The sequence below is a fragment of the Hippocampus bargibanti genome, linkage group LG14, assembly GCF_051943395.1.
Source record: "Hippocampus bargibanti isolate YZ-2025 linkage group LG14, ASM5194339v1, whole genome shotgun sequence".
Lineage (NCBI taxonomy): Eukaryota > Metazoa > Chordata > Actinopteri > Syngnathiformes > Syngnathidae > Hippocampus > Hippocampus bargibanti.
In genome coordinates this window covers 11,702,660-11,725,869 of record NC_142747.1, presented here as the reverse complement: position 1 = coordinate 11,725,869, position 23,210 = coordinate 11,702,660, and the positions used below count along the sequence as shown (strand labels likewise).

The following is a 23,210-nucleotide window of genomic DNA, read 5'->3' as shown; positions in this document are numbered from 1 at the left end:
GCAGAGGACGCACTTCTCCTAAATATATACAAACCATCATTTGTTATGCATTCAAAAAAATAACTCCTGCTAGAAAGGATTTGTACATTGCTGCTATTTTCTACATTTAATCAATTCCAAGAATTCAGCTTCTGTGCGGATGTTTTTTATGTATTTATTTATTAAGCTATCTATTCATTTATGTAATTATTTGTGTATTAAAGGAAAACCGACATCACTTGTTTGTTTCCTAACTGACATCAGAAAAACCGTTTATAGCATCTAAAATACCCAAAACGCAGTATGATATTTTTAGTCAAATGCAAAACAACAATAAAAATGACTTAGTGTCCAAAAACTACTTCAAATTGAACCCGGAAGTGGCCAGTTTCAGAAGTTCTCGCCCCCTTGTTCTGTTCGTGGTGTCACCCCAAGACGTCTTTTACCTTGCTGGAGAATCAAAACAATGGCTTCAGATTCGGAAAAGATGCTTTCTTGTTACACATCCAGTTATGAATATGATTCAAATAGTTCTGTAGAGGAAAGCATACATGTTTGCAATCGATTAAAGAATTTATTCCGGTCATCTTGAGGCATCTGGAGAGAAATGTAGTGACAAACTCTTTAGTAGTCACAGTACCCAAAAAAACGCAGAAGAGGGCGACAAAGCTCCGTGTAAATTGTCTCCTGGGACGTTTTGTAAGCGAACATCAAATACACTGTAGAAGTCTTGGCGCAACACACAAGGATTCACCATCGCGTTATTTATGTGTTTTCCTTCTAATTTCGCCATCAACACGGATCAACACAAAGTTTTCAGACCAAACAAAGTACCGCAAAATGCATTGAGGTGATGCAAGGTATGTCCTTTCTCGGTGAGGGGCGTTCCTTCAGTGACGTAGGGCGAGGACTCGTCACTAACTCAAAAACAAGACTTCCAGAATATTCAGCGCGAGTCTTAAAACGTAAAATATAGCTATATGTGGTGGAATCTTTGTAAAATACGCTCAGTAGAAGTCATTTGAAGCGATTTGACGAGATGTGGGTTGTCCTTTAATTTATTTATTTTGATGTGTATTTATTCATCTATAAATTTGTTTAATTCATTTATTTGTGGCTATTTGTTTATTTTTAAAGGCGTAAATTAAAAAAAATGATATTCACGAACTAACACAAGTTGCACGTAGAAACACAAAGTCGTTGCAACGATAAAATTACCGTATTTTACAGTGAATAAGGTGCACCCAAAAGCCTTGATTTTCTTCTGTGTAGTTCCCATATAAGGTGCCCCTGACATGTGAAGTCATATTGAGCCACACTATGACTCACAATTACTGTCAGCAGCCACCAACTCCATTTCCCTCCCCTGTAGAAGTAGTGCGTAACCCCAGCCTCTACTGTAGCGTCTTATAATGTGCTGTGCCTTATATTTGGAAAACTTTTATAGATTTATAGATTCTATTTTAAAAACCTTTTTCATACATTGAAGGCGCGCCTTATACACCATAAAACACGGTATTTATCCGCCGATATTGTATAGCGTTCTTATGACCCGCTTTTACCCTCATTATGGTCGCAAATTGTGGGTGAGCAGGACCACATCTCAGCCGACTTTGAGCAAGGAAATGTTTACACCCTGGACTGGTCACCCGTCAATCGCATGGCACATTCACACAATAACATTGAAAATAAAACTACACACTATCTACTGGTCTCTGTAGCTTTGGACAAATATGTACACTTCTGTTTGTGATGTTCATTGACTCGTCTGAGTCAGAAGCAACAAGTGACGGAATATTTCAAAAAAAGTGGCACTTTACCCGCCGCTGGACTTGAGTGCGGCTCTCTCCGGCAGCTTCAGATGAAGAACTCGTCGGCGTGTTCCTCGGCACTCGCGAGTGATGATGACTTCTTGGTAAAAAGCTCCACGGCGGCGCCGCTCGTTTCAATGTAACAGGAATCCGTCGTGCGGCGCGCTGGGAAATGGATGACGGCGTCGGCGCCATCGGTGGAAAGACACTTCCCGGAGGGGTTCCGCGCTTGACGCAAAAGCTCCACGGAAGAAGAAGGAACGATGGCGGCGGGGACGGCGATCCCCGTGTCCACGTTGGTTTCCCCCTCGTCCTCTTCCGGCAGCAGACGGGACGGCGAACGGGTGAGCGGGGGACGCAGGGGCGAGTCGGAGGAAGGCGGCTGGGCTGGGCTGCTGCGCTGCGAAGAGTAGCAAGAGCTGCTTGGAGGGCTGCTGCAGAGGCTGGAGGATCCTTGGCTCCCCGGCAGCTTCTCCGGAGCGCTCTCGCCCGCAACTCTCGGGCCTGCGGAGCGGCCACGTGGACGTGTTTCATCGGCAATCGGCCGGCCGACGCCAAATGGAGCTTTCTTACCGTGTCGGTGGCTTTGCCAGGCTGGCGGAGCCTCAAGGTTGCTCGGCGATAAGTTTCGGGGGTGTCCTCCGCATTTCAGCTGCGTGGCCCGCCGGGGAAGGACGTTAGAGGTGAGGGGGAAAGCGCAGGTGGAAGGTGGCTTGGTTTGGGTCGGGGTTTTCACCTGCGGCACAGAAGGAATTACAGGAGAGGGATTACGATGTGGGGGGAGGGGCTTTCAAACAGGATAAGTGAGCACAACCATGGAATTAACACTCATACGCGTCCAGCATATGGCATCCTTGACACACACACACACACACACACAAAACCACACATTTTTGCGCATTAACACACACATGCACGCACATGAGTGCACACACACACGCACCACACATTTTTGCGCATTAACACACATGCACGCACATGAGTGCACACACACACACACACACACACACACACACACAACCACACATTTTTGCGCATTAACACACACATGCACGCACATGACTGCGCACACACACACACCCACAAATTTTGCGCATTAACACACACACACACACACACACACAAGCGTGCACACACACACACACAACCACACATTTTTGCGCATTAACACACATGCACGCACATGAGTGTACACACACACACGCACACACGCACACACACACACACACACACACACACACATAAGCGTGCACACACACACACACATTTTTGCGCATTAACACACATGCACGCACATGAGTGCACACACACACACACACATAAGCGTGCACACACACACACACAACCACACATTTTTGCGCATTAACACACACATGCACGCACATGAGTGCACACACACACACACACACACACACACACACACACACACGTGTACATGCACACACATAAATACATACACATATAATAATAATACATTTAATTTTCGCCTTTCAAAACTCTCAAGGTCACTTTACAGTCACAGGATAAGTTTTTCTGTGGGTGAGCAGCGGCAGCCACATGCGCCAGCCTTCACCCAACCCGGAAGTAACTCAAATAGATAGAAAGCCAGCCAGCTAGCCAATAGACAGCCAATATAGAGCTATTAGATAGCTACCCAGATAGTTAACCGATAGCCAGATAGTTAGTAGCCAGCCAGACAGCTAGTAGATAGCTCTTAGATATCCATTCGATAGCTATTAGATAGCTAGCCAAATAGCTAGCTAGATAGCTAACAGACAGCCAGACAGCTGGACGTACACACACAAACACACACACACATACGCACACACGAGCACATAAACGCACACGCATGCGCACACACACTAGCGCATACACATAGGCACACACACACACGCACAAGCGCATACACACGCATGCTTTGCGCATACACAAACTCAAATGCGCACACACACACATACACACAAGGGCGCGCACACATAATACACACACACACACACACACACACACACACACACACACACACACACACACACATATGTCCACATATACACACACACAAATTCGCAGGCACACACATGCACACACACGTTTGTGAGCACACTTACGCACACACACACCCCACGTTGACGCCATCACACTGTAATGTCTGTTGTGCTTTACAATATTATCATTGAAACCTCCAACACAATAAAACAATGACTATTGTTTTGTCAAAATATGACAATGGTAAAAAAAAGAATATTGTATGATGTATTCACAATGTTAGGTACTTCCAATCAACTCCAAGACAAATTCAGCATTTCCTAAATAACGACAAGGAATACATTCTCATCACAATTACAGACTTTGTGTTTTGCTCCCAGAAAGAACTCCAACTGCAGGTCATTCAACAAGATTCAGCATCTTCCACACACAAGTAGAAAAGAGGGTTTTAGACAACTTTTAAAAAAACTGCCCGATATCCCAAAAGTCACTTTTCTAACACAACATGTGAATGTGCTTCAAATAAAAGTGTTACTCAGTCAGCACTCTGAAAAGAACATGGAGGAAATGTTCTCCTGGTGGACTTTGATAAGTGAATATTAATTAAAGTGCTTGGTGACTTGTGGGTGAGCTACCTGGAAGAGAACCTTGTTTCCATCCAGGTCTTCTGTCTGCCAGCGAGAGGGGCTGATGGGCGTACACGGGTTGGGCAGCAGCGGGACCAACTGGCCGATTTCATCCACGCCGAACTGCAACACGGCGGAGTCACACGGCTCCACACCGACGCCCGCTGACACCTGCTTGATTGCGAGCTGCAGGCTGAGGCCAGGCTCTACGTGGAGCATGAAGACAAAAACCTCAGGAAATGAATATCCAAGCGGATGTTCTTAACTCATTCGCTGCCATTCACAAATTTATTCAGGAATTGAAAATATGACGTCGAGCACAATACCAAGTGCTACCGATCCATGCGCACCAAATCCAGTAGACATTTAAACAGCTTCTTCCCCCAAGCTATTAACTCTTCAAATAATCACCCAAATAGACCCGTTTAGTGCCTCTTTGCAATTTTTTGGATGATGATACTAGTGCAGCGTGTTCTACCGGAAACAAATTCCTTGTGTGTTCGACATACTTGGCAATAAAGATGATTATGATTCTTCTGAATTCCTGAATTTGTTCGGGTTTTATTTTTTCTTGTTTGGATGCCGATAAAGCACCGGCCAGACCTCTGGCAATGTTTTTTCCCTTGCACAAGGAGGCAACATTTTGCCTTTTTTCCATGTTAGTGCTTTGTTCCAGCTTCAGCTGTTGTTAAAGCGCTATACAAACCAATATGTATGTATTGCATTGTATTTTGGACAGCCACCTTCATTTCAAGCTCAGATAACTCCCGACCCATATAATTTAGGAATTAACTTTTTTTTCTGATGAAAGAAGAGAGACTAAGGTTTCTTACGCTGCATTCAATGTTTATGTAGTCCTAAAATTTATTATTCTGTGGGTCCTGCAATTTGAATGAAAATGACAAAAACCCTGGCACTGGAGTGGATATATTTTTTTCACATTGTTTGGCAGTGAATGAGTTAATAGTAACTGCATAAAGATGTGCCATTGCAGCCATGTTTGAACAATAGTGCGGACAGAACGTATGTAGTCCTAAAATTCAATATTATGTGGGTCCCGGAATTCGAGTGACAAAAACCCTGGCACTGGAGTGGACACATTTTAGCACGTCTGGCAGTGAATGAGTTAAAAAATGTGAAGAATGCGCCATCTTACCCGTGTGGAGAGTGAACCAGCAGAAGCCCGTCTTCTGCTCCTCCGCCTGCTGTTGCAGCACCGTTTCATAGAAGCGTACGGCGTCTTCGTAGTTGTCGTAGGCGCTGTACAACGTCACGCGGAGGATCTCCCCGCCGCAGTGCACCGGTCGGACGCCCCACACGGGCATCCCTACCCCCAAGCTGTAAAAGTCCCGACTAGGAAGGAGGTAAGGCCGCAATAGGGCATTGACGGCCGAGCTGCCGCGGGAATTGGTGAGTCCGGCGGATTTGCCGCTGCAGCTCTCCGTGTGGTGGTACTGCCAAGGCGGCCGCTGGAAAAAGTCCAGAACTTTCAGGATTCGCTCTTCTCCGTAAGCCTCGTGGAGAAAGAAAGTAATGGCAAGGGAAGGGGAGCCTAGGGGGAAAAAGACACACATTATGACACTTCTAGAGGAAGGGGGATAACATTAACAGATCATGACAATTGTGATCTCATGACAACAATACCTCCTATTATTTACAACGGCCATTTTTGTTTTGGTTTAGCTGATTGATTGACAGGTTTTGCATTTGATTTGGGAGTAGCTATGGGCAGCCTGGGGAAAAGGCGATACAGATGGTTTCAGGCAAGGGCGCTCACACTTTTTCAGCATGGGAGCTACTTTTGAAATGTCAAAATGATTTACCCATTATATTTATTGGATTGGATTTACCTTTATTAGTCTCACAGTGGAGAAATTTACATTTACAAGGAAATATATTGAGAAATACGTCTGTGTAAACTCTCAGTCGTACAGGAGTGGTCCATCGATATAAATAGGGCCGATACAACCAGTAAGACTTTAGTTCGCTGACGAAGCCTCTTGGATAGGAGGCGAAACGTCCGACACCTTCAAAAAAGTACAGATGACGGCTGTAGAAACCTTCTCATCGATATATTGAGAAATATATTGCGGATTCTTGCAACGTATGTTAATATATAACCGCATATATTGCACAACACAATATAATGATGTACATGTTTTTGCCATTATACTTGAGTTCACACAGATAACTGGCAGATCGTGAAAAAAAAAGTCTGACTCCCATTTCGTATGAAAGTGATACTTTTTATTCTTCTTACATTACTTTGTCCAGCTCTCTCTGCCACTTGCTTGTTAACTTTGCAATGCTCAGGTATTTATTTATTTATTTATTTATTTATTTATTTATTTATTTATGCTGTTTATTTCCTTTGTCCACTCATTTTATTGGACCTTGGAGAGACAAATTTAATCGCTGATCCATTGTTTACATCTTGCATCGGACTCCTGTTTTTGTTTTTTTTTTGTTTTGGGGGGGGTAAAAATCAGAAAATTAGAATGGTGTGAAAAAGTTTATTCATTTACATAATTCAACTTAAAAGGTGAAATTAATATATTATTTAGGCTCATACCATGCAGTGTAAAGTGACCATGAGAGTTTTGAAATGCGCTTATAAATGAAATGTTTTAATTTTATTATTATTATTATTATTATTATTATTATTATTATTATTATTATTATTATTATTATTATTATTAGGCACATTCGTTTGAATATGCTAGGGTTATGAGTCAGATACCGGAGCCTTTTACTGAGCGAGTTGCTTGTTCTGTAGCCACAAAGGGACATAAGTCTTCTTGTGCTGGTCCCAAGCCCGGATAAATACAGAGGGTTGTGTCAGGAAGGGCATCCGACATCCCCTCTGCCGGCAAATTGTCGTTTTCATGTTTATTATGTTTGTTAAAGTCATCATAAGTGCCTTGCATGCTGGGTCCGAGAGGACAGTAATTTCATCTGTGCTGTATGTCATGTATATTAGCATATTTGACAATAAAGCTGACTTTGACTTTCACATAAATGCTTGGCCAAAACAAACATGCGGATCAAACCTCTAAAGATGGAGGACACTGATTTGCTGTGGCGACCCCATCAAGGGAGCTGAGGAATGCTCCTACCTGTCACCAGAAAGGGACGATCGCAGCCACCATGGGGAGAAGCCCTCTCAGACACGTGGAAGACGTGGAGGCTCGGGCAGAGCCAGCGGAGTAGACGGTCCAGGCTGTGCTGCAACAACAGAGAGTCTCCGGGGTTGGCCAGGAGATGCAAGTTGAGAACTAAGAGGCGCTGCTGGTGGTGCTCTCGGGCGCACCGGCTCATCAGCTCAGCTAATCAAGAAAAGTTGCAATGTGACAAGTCAGTAGGATTTCCATGCAAATACGAACAATGCAGAGTAGTTTGTCTACCATATGGACAGGAAACACAAGTGCTTAAGTACTAGTAACATAAGCTAGTTCGAAAAATAAACAACATCTCAAGATTTGGTTGGCCATAAATGAACTTGGTCCGCAATGTGCTTTGGTCGTACAAAATAATTTGAATATCAGGGGAGCTTGAAAGACAACTAGTACTAAGAAAACAGTGCTTTGAGTGGTATTTCAAAAGCTTTTCACATAAATGCTTGTGGGTTTTTATTAGCCAGTCATCAAAAGTGTTATATTTGTACCCTGTGCTTTGTTTATTTCTGAAAAAGAAAACATACTATTGATAGTTCACTTTCCAAAAAGTCAGATTAAGTCTACTATTGGCTCTCATTGGTTGGTGGTGCTGGAGTACCGAACACGGATCCAGCAATTGTTCTTTTGATTGTATAACAGTATGTTTACTTATCTTTGTGATTGCAAATCAGAGCAGTGCAAAAATGAAAAATGTCAATCATTTAAACGAATACACCTTTGTCACTGAAAAGTGAACAACTCTTACGTAGAACGTCGTTCGTTGGACAACTGTACCTAATAATGGGGATACAGTGAGACCTCAACTTACAAACACCTTAACTTACAAACTTTTCGTCTTACAAACGTCAAATTTATGAAAATTAAACCTTATAATAAGCACTATTTTCATAATACACACCCACCACGGCTGGTGGAGTGATCTTCGGTGGAAGACCACGACCGAACAGCACCAACAGTCCTTATGGAAGGTGACTCTCCTTCCATAAGCCATCAACGACCATCAAAAAGGTAAATAAAACTTTATTTTACAGCACAGTTTATTTCTTTAATTACAGTCCTCGTGCAATTCCCTTTGACCTTCGACGCCATTCCATCAAGCCATAAATGACCATCACAAATGTAAATAAAGTGACTTTATGATACAATGCAGTGTATTTCCTTCATTGCAATACAATAGCACATTTATTATACATAGAATAAGGTATGTTGTGTGTAGTTTTAAGGCTGATTTAGTTGAAAAGTATATTTTATGGAAACCATTTTAATGGTTTCCTATGGGAATTTTTTTTAGATACACACTTTTCGCCTTACACACTCTGTCTGGGAACCAATTAAGTTCGTAAGTTGAGGTCTCGGTGTATTCGTTTGAGTCGGACTAAGTGAGGATGAAACCAAATGAGCCGTTTCGACGGTGATGTTCACGGTGAAGAATTAAGCACACTTACCGGCAGATATTGACATCCTACTGGAGTCCGATCTAAGAGAGAACACAAGAAGATGATTTCAAGTTTCGAAAACAATGTCCTGAATCCATCTCGTAATTAGGATGGCTCCCGACACCTGCCACTTCGGTCAGGTCGTCATGACAACGCAATGTTAGCTATCAGGAGCTCGTCAGGTTCAACGAGAAGTCGATAGAAATTTGATGAATATCATTTAAAAACGCAGGAAGCAATAAAGGAAAATTGACAATGTTGTAAGCAAAGGGAAAGCGATTCCAAAAAGTTTACTTTCCATTTTGTCTCCGGTCAAAAGGCGAAGATGGCTAACTGGCGTTAGCCTCAAGCTACCTTCAAGCGAACTACGAGCGATGCGTCGACACATTTGCCACTTTCAGCTTCGGAATCATTTTGCCCTCTCTTGAACAGCTTCAGTCGTGCCAACGCTGTCCGGGTCACTCTGCACGACTAGACAAAGTTTCGCCGGGGACAGCTGACAGACTACGGGGCAAGGAGAGCATCCAGGATGACGTCTTCCCCAATCGAGCGAACGCCGTTACTTTGGGAACCGACTCGGGGGTGATGACGTCACCGGCAAAGCAGACACCGTCGGGTTGTTATAAATTCGGCTACCCTGCAAAAACAAAACACGGCAAGACTCGTCGGTATTGGGTTGAGTAAAGCCTGGGCGAAAGGAGGCGACTCCAAGTGTTGTTTTAAAGCCGTCGCTAATACTTCGACCAGATGGCGTGCGACAAGACAAAAGAGTCCAGACGGCCCGTACGGATTGAAAAGTGCACGGAAGCTTTCAACTTATCATTGTTTGTTCAGAGCTTGCTAAGAGTCTTATAGTCCACGTTGAGCTCGCTCTTCCCCCGTTTGGGTAGTTTAGCGTTATTTACCACGTTCAGAGACCATCACCCTAGGTACAACGTCACTTAACAAAGCTGTCCTGCTCCAATAACTGGGTGAAGCTCAGACATTTCAAATTTCACTTCAAGTTCATTCATTCCACCTTTTTATCCTGTCATGTCACAATAAGCTAAATGGAATGATACAATCAACATTACTCCTGTACAATAATTTGATAGTATTTGTACTACATTTATTTAGCCTTTTAATTTAACATCCAATAGTTGTTGTAATCATTTGCATAACCACGAGTTCCCTTTAGTAAAGTGGTACAAACACGTTCATTGGGTGATTTCCCCAAATTTAAAATGTCATATTTTCCACACTATAAGGCGCACCTAAAAGCTTTCCATTTTTTCAAAAGCTGACCATGCCCCTTAGTACGCCTTATATATGGAAAAAGTTTTAAAATGTCATTCATTGAAGGTGCGCCTAATAATCCGGTATGCCTTATAGTCTGGAAAATACAATAATACAAGTGACTCCTGTACTTGAAAACAAAATGTTTGAGTTGCACTTGGGTTTGTGGGACGCCTGCTGAGCTCCTTCGGTGTAGGAAGATGAACAAGTGGGTAGAGCTTTAAGTACATTTAATTGACAGTTGCAGAGGCAGTTGACATTTGCTCGGGCCTTCATCTTGGAAGAATATCAAGAGAGAATATCCGTTTTATTCTACATTTATTATGATGAAAACAAGGCCCTGTACAATCCACCTTTGCAGTGAGTACAATAATTATTTTACAATTTGTACACATTAGAAGAACATGGTGCAAGGTAGGTTCCACCCATTCAAAATGAAACCGAGAATGAAAAAAAAAACAAAAACCTCATTGCAACCTGCACCACAGGGATGTCACCATTCAGAGAGCAGCCACTATTACGTGATCACTCCTACAGGCCTGCATCATATGTCATGACCGACCAAAACATCTACGGATCTTTGAATGGGTCTTATTCCCATGAAGGAGTCGGGTGGTAAAAGTGCGGTGGTTTAGCCTCTGAAAAACATCGTATGTGACAATGGCATTTAAGAGCATTGGAGGAGCAAATAATTACTTCCAGGTATTGAACAACCTCAGAAACAGATGATTTTGCAAAATAAATTAAGCATTCATCAAGTTTTCTCAAGTACTCAAAGTGAATTTGACTGACATCACCATAAGCCAAGTGCGTGCCAGTTTACACTTTGCTCCATTTCCCGTCCTCTGGGAAGGGAAAGAGTGTCTGTACAGTCATTGTTGTGCCACAAAACACAAACATAAGACAGACATCTACAATTAAAACTGGGGCGTGAATTCAAAAGCTTTCTTAAGTCTCTGTGTAGCCACACCAGGTTTGCTTAGTAACCACAGAGCAACAACACTCCTTCAACCTTTTGGTCAAACAGGCTCCCACAATTCTCTTCAAAGGCCACAAGAAACATACTTTTGTACAAAACTAGACCTTGCAGTCATTTCTGTTAGCAGAAGGAATCTAATATTGCTAGAAAACTTCCCCATCCTTTGCGTGATTTTTTTTTTATTTCTCCTAACATTTTTTATGGAAGAAAAGTTAAACTTCCCAGTGTATCCCAGAATCAATGATGAGAGCACTTCCAAGTTCTTTCAAACGTATAGCAGTCCACAAAAAAAACAAGGCTCGCTGTTTCTCCCGACTGCGCGGTGCAATGAATTCACGTGGTTTATGCTACATAGGTATACACTTTGCGGTCCTCTGGCGTTCTTGCCAAATATTCCCTCTCAATGAGTCCTTCAATACGCTTCTTAATGACTACAGGACTGGGGAGGAATCGTGCTCGCAACTGTTGTGTGACCTGGAAGGAAAAAAAAAAAAAAAAAAAAACAATTCAGTAAAAGCTCAAATTGGATTTTATTTTTAAGGAGCCTAACACTGAAATGCAGGGATGCATCTGGGAAATTAAAAAGTTGGCCCCCTTGTGTCTGAAAAAGGGGCCAAATTCTAAAATTGATGGGCCCGACTTAGATTGCCAAAGTATGCTAAACGGATTGAAATAAAGCAAAATATATTCATTGGACCATGATATTTCTAAATTGCAAATGAAAAACTATTATTTGACTAAAATATATTTTTCAAATATATCAACAATTTTAATTCAAGTCAAATAATTTATTTGTATATAAAATAAACAAACATTTTAAATTTTCTTTAGCTACAACACAATCAAGCCTGTGCTATTTTGATATGCTACGGTATTACAGAAAATAGAAAGATAACAGAATTAGCACAACATTTCTTTCCGGTGTCGACTTTACTTTTATTTCCAATGTGCTGCAACAGCTCTGACATAATTTCCATTAGCCACTAAATTCGAATCATTAACAGCAGTTTGCTGTAACAAATTGTCACTACACTGCGCAGATTTATTCAATTGTTTCTGAAAAAATGAGAATGTTTGTTTACAATGTCTTTTAGTTTTACTCCTGTTCTCATGCTGCATTCTTGCAAACATCCGCCATGTTCAATGTAAATACTGCAATGCACCAGCCAGTGGCTGTCAAAATGCGTAAATGGCGAAAGGGTTGCATCCTCCCAGTTGCATCCCTGGAAATGTAAAAAAAAGCACCTCTGCGACTAGGACATTGTGCTGCATCTTCTTCCTCGACTTCATGATGCGAACAATAGCCGCTTCAATCTCATGCTTCCTATCATCGTCCACCTTCTGTCGGGTCTCTTTCCTCTCAGGGTCTGATTCCCCCTGTTTAGCAGCCACTAAGTGGAGAAAATGACAACTGTCAAGACTCAAGGCACACATTGGAAAGTACTTCCGTCAGCTTTGTATTCACTTTGTACATCAAGAGAAAAAAAAAAATAAAAAGATTCTGTGAAAATGACTGAAAATGAATGAAACATGACCACTCTAATTTACTAGAAGGACCGGCATACCTGTTTGGATTTTGACCCGGTGCAGTTTGGAGGTAAACTGGTCATTTACTGTAAACACGTGACCATTCTCAATCTCCTTTGATTTAGGCTCCTTGGTGAGCACTCTCTGGGTGGGCTTCCCACAGGCCAGCGACTGCAGCGCCCGCACCAGCTCCCTCTCCGGAATATCCGTCTCCTGTTGGATCTCCTACAGGATTGAGAAAGCAATGGACACTTTTGAGTTGTGATGCAAAGTCTCGCATCAGCAATAAAGGCGCAGTAGATTGTGTAAATGAGGGAGGAAAAAAAGAATGTCACCTCAAATGTTGACTTTTCTCTGTTGTTGAAAAGCATGAGGATGGTCATCTGAAAGGTGGACACCTGCAAGATGTGCTTCCTGGTGTTGGAACCAGTTACTTGGGCTCCACCTACACCGACCTCTGACCCATCCTCCTGTTGACACATCATCCATTATCACTTTTTTAAAAAAAGGATGGACATTAGGCCTTCCATTGCTTTTTTAAAAAAAAAAAAAACACTCTACAGACACTCCCCACTTCACGAACGAGATACGTTCCGAGTGGTCGTTCGTAAGGTGAATTTGTTCATAAGTTTCTTCAGTGGTATATTTTGTATGTAATGCATGTTTAAGTCAAACACTGGATGGGGAAGTATAAAACACAGACACTCTAACTGTCGTAAAATAAATTCACACCTAATGTAGCACGACAACATATATCCTTGGGTCTTCAGTAAGCCATTATTGAAGCTGCTGGCAAGTAATTACTAAATTACGTGCCAGCAGCCATTACTTTTTGTTATGCACCGCATCCTCTTGGAGCGTCAACTGGGAAGAGCGATTTCCTCCCTGCCCACATACTCTATACAGTACGCAGCCAATCGCAAGCGACCTCGGCCGAGAAAAGGCGTGCAATACAAAATCTGACTTACAGCATTACTGTCCGAACATACCCACAAAAATGTTCAAATGTACCGTTATTTGTAACTCGAATGTTCGTAAGTTGGGGTGCAATCTGTACTATTTTAAGATAAGTCAACACGTTGATTTTTGCCAGGGAAAGTTGAGCGATTTTATAAAGCAGAAATCATCTCACCGGGGTCACAACGTTTGCTGTCATTGACTATTACGAATGGCACATACCTTTTTGATAGGGCCATAGAAGGTAGCGTTTAGATCTGCGGAGCCCATGTGGTGCTGCAGTGTGAGTTGTCTGCCACTGTGCTTCCCAAGATAAAACCTACATGCACAATCAAGTCACACAAGAGAAACATTAAAGAATTGTCACTGTGGTTTTATGAATCATGGATTTTGCTTCAATATAGAATAGATATAGCTTTAAACGACAAAAACATTCAAGGAATACATCAGTGATTCAAACGCTTTCAGTAAAACAATATGCAAAAAAAAACCTGGAAAAAAGAACCCGCACAGCAAAATGCCCCGTTTAATGTACGGACCTTCTGAAGACTTCAAAAGCATGTCGAGGCGAAGGAGGGATGTTGCATTTGGGTGTCGCTGACTGCGTCGGCCAGTAACCTGTCGTCAGCACCCTCACAGTGAGATCGACGCCTCCGAGAGACACCTGGGGCAACCCGTAAATGGATAAAAAAGACAATAGCACCACAACAGACAGTGTCTTTAATCCAGTAGGCCATGCTTACACAATGCAGTCACTTTGTGCACGCATTTAATGAAAAGGGGACAACCTGCCAAGCGGACTACAGATTAAAACTTAGCCATTAGCTAGCATCTGTCATACTGATACGGAAATGTTCAATGATATAGCCCACCCACCCACACACTTTAAATAAATTGATATATTTCACCATACACACTAACAAGTTATTTGATTGACATGTTTTTTTGGATTATCTTGGGACCAAATCAGTTATCTTCGCAGCTTGGCGGTTAGCCTAGCGATGACACAGTAGAAGTTGACAGGGAGGTGTGGCGTTTTGCATCAGCTTACCCCTGTGGTCTGCAGATGTTGTCTAAACTCATCCATGGTGGTGTTGGAGATGCTCATATCTCGGAACATGCCTTCCAGTTTAGACGTGAACTGACAGCCACACTCGGTCTGACCATGGATGACCAAAAGGATTAGGGATCACAAATGGTACATATGAGCTAGATTTTACGAGACGCAATCAGTTAATCATTGTGTGCGAATGTCATTTGTTCTCAAATGGTGACATTGCATTTGAAAGATGTAGGAAAAACAGGTGTGCGTATTAGATTGAAAGATTAATATTTATGTCACACCTTGAGTTTGGAGATCATGTTCTTTTCTGAGTCATCTGAAACACTCTTGTTGGTGAGCAGCCTGCGGGCCAGATGTTGTTTGTAGTACCTCTCAAACACATCCTTCTCCTGCATGAAGCGGAACAGCACCATGGCCTTGTCCAGTATGGACTCCACTTCCTGCTCTGTCAGCTGAAGAAAAAAATAAATGTATACACTGGTTCATGGAAAAAGTGGAAGTGGGGGATATGGAGAGGGGTTGGAATGCTCAAACTTACTTACCCCTTTTACTCCTTTTTTCAGTTTATCGTCGATGAAGAGTGAGAGGTACTCAGGCGAGCGCGAGTTGAGATTGAGAAAGTACTCAAAATCTCCAGCAATGGTTTGTTTGAAGAGACGGTCATGACTGAAGGATTCTTGAAGGAATCGGTCAAACCGCAACTTCAGGTCCAGTAGACCCTGTGGGAAGAAGAAGCAAATTGGCGAGGGCTATCCAACAGCAACCTCACAAAGAAAAGGTTGACGGGGGTCTGACGACCCTAAACATATTTTTTTAATGTTAATTCACCTTGTTTCTTTTCTTTTCTTTTTTTAACGACCACAAAATGAGAAACTCATCTGTGATTCTTTCCTGGACTGGTTGTCAAATGAAAATGCAAATCTGAGTGACATGGTGCCAGTAAAGCCTTGCTAGATGTACCTGGATGTAGTCCACAGGGTTCTTCCCTTCTCCTTCCTCTGACACGAGAGCCTTGCCTTGCTCCCGTAGGTACGAGCTCATACACTCGCACATGGTCTTCAGTCCATTTGGAACTCGACTGAACAGCTTGTACATACATGCCAGATCTGAGGATTGACATGCACAGAACCCCCACACATGCATCAGAAGTAGCGTAAGAAACCTTAGAATCTCCTTTTATCAGAAAAAGTTAATTCCTAGATTATAAGGATCTGGAGTTACATGAGCTTGAAATGACGGTGGCTGTCCAAAACACAATGCAATACATACATATTGATTTATGTAGCGCTTTAACAACAGCTGAAGCTAGAACAAAGTGTTAACATGGAAAAAGGCACCCCATCAAGAAAAACCAAAACCCAAACAAATTTGGGAATGGCGCTCTACGTCATATTTTCAGGTTCCGAATAAATTTGGGAATGGCAGTCAATGAGTTAAGGCCTGACAAACAGGATTCATTGTTTTTAATATTTGTGTACGTTCACACATACTGGAGACATAACACATTCTTTGTTCTACAAGTGTCCAAACTGTGGGCAGGTAACCAATTGACACACTGAACTCCAGTTTGTTTTTGTTTGGTGCAGTTTGGTCAAGTGTGAAGTGACCTTGACGATAGGCAGTGTTTGAAATAACGTCTGCCCGGAGTCCCGGGGCGTACAACTTTTACGTCGGGCGTACGACTTTCAAAACTTCTTCAAGAAAAAAAATAACATTTTTTTTCAAATCAAATGTTTGTTTTATTCAATAAAGCAAAAGCTACACGCAACAAGCTACGTGGACTCCTCTCGGCAGTTTTCAAAACTCTCAAGTACACTTTTCAGTCATGGTGTATTGAGAAGCACGAAACAGGCTTCTGATTGGCTGCCGGTGCCGAGTATGCATATTGCCAAATGAATGTTCATTTCAAAACTCTCAAGTACACTTTTCAGTCATGGTCTAGTCCGAAGCACGAAACAGTCTTCTGATTGGCTGCCGGTGCTGAGTATGAAAATTGCAATATGCATACTCTGTATGTATCACACAGTGCCTTGCAAAATAGTAGGTGCCTTTGAACATTTGGATTTTTTTTGCTACATATCAAACTTCAAACAAGATTCAAACTGGATTTTTTGTGACTCTTGCAACTAATAAAAAAAAAAAAAGAGCATGTCATGCACGGAAAACAGTGGCCTTACCGTCGGTCTTGCCATTCTTGAGCATGTGGACCAGACCAGAGTTCTCCATCTCCACAATGGTCTTCATGTGCTTGGATATGAGCTCCCGCTCGACTACCTTGACAATGGGCTCCTCAGTGGATTTATCCAGGCAGTGCATCACCCGCTCAATCTCTTCATTAATCCTGGCTTCGACTTTCTTGATGTACACACTCGCACTGTTTTCTGCGAGGAATTTCTGGCTCTCCATCTAAGAGATACATGATATGCAACATTATTTTCTTGATATATTGAGTCATTCCAGTTATTAGTTTTTGACCTAATTGTAAACCACGTGTCTAACTGCCTTTGATGTTCTTTTGCCTAATGATATTTTTAAAATGGAAGAAAAAGCCTCACACGAGTATCGTTTTTCTTCGATGTGTTTTGAATGTACCTCAAATAGCGCCACTGTAGCCAAAGGTCGAGACAAGAAAAGCTGCTAAAAGTACCAAGTTTGACATGTTTTGTAATTAAAAATGGGTAAAAAGGCCACTCCCGCCATCATTTGTACCTCAATCAGTTAGTTTGCCTTTCTATAGGTTAAATATATTTTAAAATACAGTTATCTACATTCTGTCTTTTTTTCTTTTGTTCCTTATTTAAAAGTAAAATAAATATGACTGTCCAAGGTAATGCTTGGAAAACTGTGGTAGCCATGTTGGTAGGGGCAACAGTCCCCGCCAGCCCTTACGCATGAAATGGAAAGCGTGGACATTAAGTCGAAAGGACTTGTCATGTAGTTTAGGTGCATGTCTATCAAACATGCATTTTTTTCATGTGCCAAGCCCCGAACTAAATGAAATGTATTATTATTATTATTATTATTATTATTATTATTATTATTATTAATTTTAACCCAAGTGTGCTAACAGAGCATCCTACAAAGGGGCGGCATTAATTATGGAAGTCAGTGTATCTGAGGACAGGTATCGCAGGACTGAGATGGAATATTGGGTAAATGGTGACACGTGAATTGGCAGTGCCACGCAGTCAAATCTATTTGACGGACCTGGAAAAACTCTGCAGACATTTCCAAGAAAGGTGCTTCAAAGTCCTCTTCATAAACTGATCTGCCTTCAAGACCAAGGATCATCAACATTTGGCAGGCATTTCTGATGGCGCCCCTAACGGATTGCGGACCAAATATTAATTCCACCATCACCAGGTCAAAATAAGTGGTATTTACTCAAAGATACGAGTAATAAATCTACAAAATGATGCTTGGTGTTCTACCTGTCAACCACTTCCCCCTTCCTTTCACGCGCGATCATATCCAGGAGGGTTTGTCGGAGATGGTCTCTGATACAGCCATAGCGGACAACCTGATCTCGAAATATGATGAGACCCAAGTTGTAGACATTCTCCACATTATTCTGTTGCACATAAACACGGTCCTGTGGAAAGGGGAGTGTCGATGATATTAAATTTAAGTGACGGGCAGTGTCATCATGTTCAGTGAGGCTAGGAGAAAAAAAATCATGAGCTCACCATGTACATCAGAATATCCCGAATCATCACCATTGCAGTCTGATGGTCATTCCATGCCTGGTTTAGAGTTTGGGGGAAGTTATTGTTCAGGGAGTTTAGGACATCTTCTCGTTCCTTTCCGGAGGAGGAAAAAAAAACAAAAAACAAAACACATAAGTGGGTATGTGCCCGCACACGATGCACTGATGGTGACCAAAATGAAACCGAGAGTTGGACTAAATATGTCAACTTCCTTGTGGTTTTCCTATCTTCCTTTATAAAGGTCGACACTTTCCTGGTCCACGGAACATCACTAGGAGACATTCGGCAGCGTGATATGAGTGTGACTCAACAGTAAAGGGAAAAAAAAAAGTGTCACAGTAGATTTTAAGGGCAAGCTGACCTCCAGCCTTTTTACCCCCTAGTGGAGACATGACGAATAATCACACTGAGTTGTTTTACAGGTTTTGTTCCATCAAACCCACGACTACTTTTTATGTCGATGGCATGTGAAACCAGGAACAAAACATCTCCTTGACAAAATTAATAGGTGTGTGTGTGTGTGTGTGTGTGTGTGTGTGTGTGTGTGTATCTTGATTTGGTTCCACAATCCATGTCGTGTTCATGCAATGCATTGGCAAGCTGCTTCCTCTTCATTACACTTCTCAAAAACTAAAAATGTGTATCACAGGTCACAAGTCATTTGCAACTATAATCACAGCCATTTGTGATACAGTGTGTCAGTTGACCTTACTTTGTTGATCAGATGTTCAGTGACAACCTCCCGCAGGCCAGTATAAAGTTTCTCGCCATGTTTGTGGAGCACCATGGTATAGGCGTTCCTGTAAAGTTCCTCAAAGCTCAGGCCGCTGTTATTCTTCCTTTGAATCTCCTGAATGGCATTCTTGAGGAGGTCCCATATATTGTTCACATACTTCTCATCCATGGTCATCTGCAAAGTAATTGTATATCAATGTTTGTGCATTTTCATGCCAACATTTGGAAGTGAACCTTGAATGTGTCCTTTACTGGCACTATAATTCTCTTCTCGAAAACATTTTTCACAAAGAGATTACATTCATCCTCATTGGAATCATGGTTGTACTTGATCCTATCATAGCTGATTGACTTTTGGTGTGTTACACCCTGGACTGGGCAATAGCAAATTGGCCATGTAAAAATTCCATACTGACGAGCATCCGTTTTCAAAACCGCTTAGCCTGTACATGGTCGTAAGTAGAGGCTGGAGCCTATCCCAGCCGACCAAGGGCGGAAAGGAGACCACACCCTGTATTGGTTGAGGGGGACGCATAGAGAAGAACAGGCATTGATAAGAATATTTACACCTAGACTGGGTGGAAACCGATTCCATGCTGTCCGCACATAAATCTGGTGGGTGTACACATATACCATCAGTGACGATTTCGAAAATCCATTCATCTATTTTCGAACACCGGTGAACTGGCTGACTAATTGCATCCACCCTGGACATGTTGCCAGGGCAATTGCAGTGCACATAGACAAATAACCATTCACTAAGTCTTCAATTAACTTAGCATGCGAGTTTTTGGAATGTGTAAGGAAACTGTAGTATTGGGGCGGGGGGGAATAATACAACAATTAACCAAGCAAGAACAAGCACTGGGAGAGAAGACAAATTGAACACGAAGGCCGGAGCAACAAATTTCAACCCAACCTGAGAACTGCTTTGCAAATATGCTCAATGCATGCCCCATCCACCCTGTGAGTTGAATGATGATCACAATTTATCCAAAAGTAAATATGTTTTTTTTCAGATGTGGGGATGTGGCTATTCCCACCTTCATCTTATCTTGTCTAGAAGCAAGCCCAAAACTGGATGTATATTCCATTGGGCCTTATCAACAGGTTGACCCAAATCAAGTTAACAACAGTTAGGCTGTGTGACGCCATGGACATATGGTTTAAGCCAGGGGTGTCAAACACACTTTTTGCCGCGGACCAATTTGAAATTTTGGTTAGGAGCTCAGCAAGCATCATGGAACTTGACATGCTTGATTTGCTTTCGTGGACCGAATAAGATGATGTGGTGGGCCAGATTTGGCCCCAGGCCATGACTTTGACACCGATGGTTTAAACCATCAGTAGAACAGGAACATCAGCCACAAGGTCCATTTGGAAGATATACAAGCTCCCTTCAGCAGTTCCACGAGTGAATTTCTATAATTATGCTAAATGAGGTCAGCTGAATACGAGGGCATCCAATGACTTGCAGACAAAAGGAGTGTCAGGTGGATAGATGGGCTTCCTCCTAGACCCCCGCAATTCGAAAATATCGATCCACCGAGTTAGGATCTAGTGCCCATTATAGCGTCGCAAAACCAAAACGGTGCTAACTACCCGAATAATGGTGAGCCATCGATCTACATGTAGTGACGTCTGTTTGTTCTTTTATGTCGCCGATGGGTAACTTGACATGGTAGGGCAAATGTGTCAGTTATCATAAACGTTCAAATAAAGTTACGTGTGAAAGAGGCATGTTATTGTTAAAGCCAAAAATAATCAAAAAAACAAGTGTCACGAGTCGACCTAATGTTAGCGTCAACGACTCATATAACCATCAAGCTAACGTTAGGGAGCTTTTAAGCTAACAGGCAAAATAACAAACACGAAAAAAATTGATGAGACGTCCCTCGATGTTCGTTGAATAATACACGAATATCATCTAATGGGCTACAATATATGTGAAGGGGAGGTTTGGCGGTTCGACGACATTTGACGGCGCCACTGTTTACTCCTAGTCATCTCCTGCTCAGCTGGTTAGCTTCTGAGCTAGCAAGCCAGCAGCCCGAGACCACGGCGATCGAGTCACCGCCTGGCGGGCAGACAAAGCATCGTCTCCGGCGTCCACTTACAGGAAAGGCCCGTATCCTCATTTTGGTGTCCTTCTTGGTGCCGCCTTTGCTGAGATTGGACATGGTTGCCTCTTCCGTGAGCTCTATATTCACATTAAAAAGTTCTCCACGGAGGGACGGGGGCGCCTACAGGGTACCGAAGCTGACGACTAGCTTTCACTCGAACTCGTCGCTCAGTGTCCCGGCGCAGTAAGTTTATTGTTGACAACCAAATTCACTAGTAGTACTTGGCTCAGGAATGGCGGATGAGCTACAAGTCTCATTGCGCAGAGCTCACGCGCTGCAAATCGCGCGAGAGTTGCAGGAAACATGGCACGACGAACATCTGATTGTTGCATTCAAACACAAGGGATGTCATTTATCTAATGGTTTAATTTACATCTCGATTTGCCAAAGTGATCTCTGCAGTGCTGCAGAAAAGCATTTAATATTTCAGAGTTCACTGCATTTTAAAGTAATTAATGACAAACACTTCGTCAATATACTTGAATAGATTATTTAAGCATCGGTACTTGACGACTTTAACTGTATTTATTTTCTTACGACATATGAACTGTCCATTCTACTCCTTTTGTCAAAATTGTTAATTTTTGATACCTGCATTGATGACATGACGCAAAAAAGACGAAACAAATATACTGCTTTTGAGATCTTATTGAGCGATTGCTTGAGTTACATTGAACTTGGGGAGCAAAGCAGCGTCATAGAGGGATGTGATCGTGAAACGCAGAGGATACACGCTCTGGACAACTATGGTAATCCAGAAAAGCGACTGTATTCCCCGTCCACGACCATAAACTAAAGAACTAAAGACAACAATGATTTGTGGTGATGTACGGGAGAGGAAAAGGGCCACCGAAGAAAAAATACGGTTGTCAAGATTCTCACTTTAATCTAAGAATTCTCACTTTAAAAATCAGAATTCTGAGATTCACGTGAAAGTCTCCCAACCTTATTTCTTCCTTTAGTTGACTGTGTTGCTTTGTGCAAGCGGGTTCGGTAAATGATACAACTTCCGCATATAGTTGAAGTTCTTTATTAGGACTGACGTTTTAGTAGGAGGGAGAAGGCAATTGACATGCGTGCCTCTCGTAGACTCTCGTACGACTGACTCGCAGCAGCGCATGCTCCGTTTGGTCTATAGCCAGGCATCACGAGTCGAACATGCAAATACGATTTGCTCATTCATTACATGGCTCTAATCCTCTTCCGTAATTTCAAAACTTTTATTGTTATCGGCCACTTTTATTTCTTGTGTGTCGCTAGGACCGGTGATGTTATGTCGTCAACTCTGTCAGACAGTTGACTTGAAATTGAATCTCCCTGATGGGGATGCCTGCACTTTAATAACAGAACACCATTTGTTGCAACCTGTCAACGAGGCCAAATAATGTGCATTGATTTCTGTGATTCTTGCAAAAAAAAAAAAAAACAGCAACATTTCATATTAGTTCCCTGTCATGTCTGACAGGTAAGGAAATCACGCCCCCGTAACATTCTATATGACGTATTTTCAAAATTGTCACTCGCACGCACGCACGCACGCGCGCACACACACACACACACACACACACACACACACACACACACACACACACACACACACACACACACACACACACACACACACACACACACACACCCTTGTTTTTTAAAACCATCTTTATTTTTTAACACCTTTATTTTTGGGACAAATAAAGGTGTACTTATTATTCTCCCTTTATACAGTAACTTGAACTACTGTATTATCAATGACCTCTGATTTTGTAAGATAAATATGATGAGGTAATTTAAATATACAGTATGACTTCCCAGTCACAAAACATTTAGTCAGTAATG

The 23,210-nt window shown here is 42.2% G+C and overlaps 2 protein-coding genes across 3 annotated transcripts; both read right to left on the bottom strand.

Annotated features, from left to right (window-relative positions):
* Window positions 1–54: 54 nt before the first annotated feature.
* Window positions 55–9,572, bottom strand: fam124b (family with sequence similarity 124B). Of its 2 annotated transcripts, none has more exons than XM_089013912.1 (7): window positions 9,366–9,572; window positions 9,021–9,052; window positions 7,516–7,725; window positions 5,556–5,951; window positions 4,409–4,605; window positions 2,364–2,526; window positions 55–2,294 (listed from the first exon to the last, which is right to left on the bottom strand). In XM_089013912.1, the coding sequence occupies exons 2-7, from the start codon at window positions 9,034–9,036 to the stop codon at window positions 1,837–1,839; spliced, it is 1,440 nt and encodes a 479-aa protein (XP_088870038.1). In that variant the 5' UTR covers window positions 9,037–9,052; window positions 9,366–9,572; the 3' UTR covers window positions 55–1,836. The 2 variants fall into 2 exon arrangements, with proteins under 2 accessions (XP_088870038.1, XP_088870039.1); XM_089013913.1 differs by having other exon boundaries at window positions 55–2,190.
* A 927-nt stretch (window positions 9,573–10,499) lies between these two features.
* On the bottom strand, window positions 10,500–21,633 carry cul3b (cullin 3b). Its single transcript, XM_089013905.1, has 16 exons — window positions 21,372–21,633; window positions 19,232–19,429; window positions 18,499–18,612; window positions 18,244–18,404; window positions 18,020–18,134; window positions 16,990–17,218; window positions 15,773–15,918; window positions 15,355–15,531; window positions 15,094–15,264; window positions 14,801–14,908; window positions 14,289–14,413; window positions 13,972–14,068; window positions 13,128–13,262; window positions 12,831–13,017; window positions 12,511–12,656; window positions 10,500–11,739 (listed from the first exon to the last, which is right to left on the bottom strand). The coding sequence occupies exons 1-16, from the start codon at window positions 21,432–21,434 to the stop codon at window positions 11,608–11,610; spliced, it is 2,304 nt and encodes a 767-aa protein (XP_088870031.1). The 5' UTR covers window positions 21,435–21,633; the 3' UTR covers window positions 10,500–11,607.
* Window positions 21,634–23,210: the final 1,577 nt, after the last annotated feature.

Coding starts and splice junctions, on each gene's coding strand:
- cul3b (XM_089013905.1), bottom strand. CDS start 21,434: ATGTCCAATCTCAGCAAAGGCGGCACCAAGAAGGACACCAAAATGAGG. Junction 14,414..14,800: donor AACATCTGCAGACCACAGGG/GTAAGCTGATGC, acceptor GGGTTGCCCCAG/GTGTCTCTCGGAGGCGTCGA. Junction 11,740..12,510: donor ACAATGTCCTAGTCGCAGAG/GTGCTTTTTTTT, acceptor TTTTCCTTCCAG/GTCACACAACAGTTGCGAGC.
- fam124b (XM_089013912.1), bottom strand. Junction 4,606..5,555: donor CTGGTTCACTCTCCACACGG/GTAAGATGGCGC, acceptor TGCTCCACGTAG/AGCCTGGCCTCAGCCTGCAG. Junction 2,295..2,363: donor CTGGCAAAGCCACCGACACG/GTAAGAAAGCTC, acceptor GCCGCTCCGCAG/GCCCGAGAGTTGCGGGCGAG.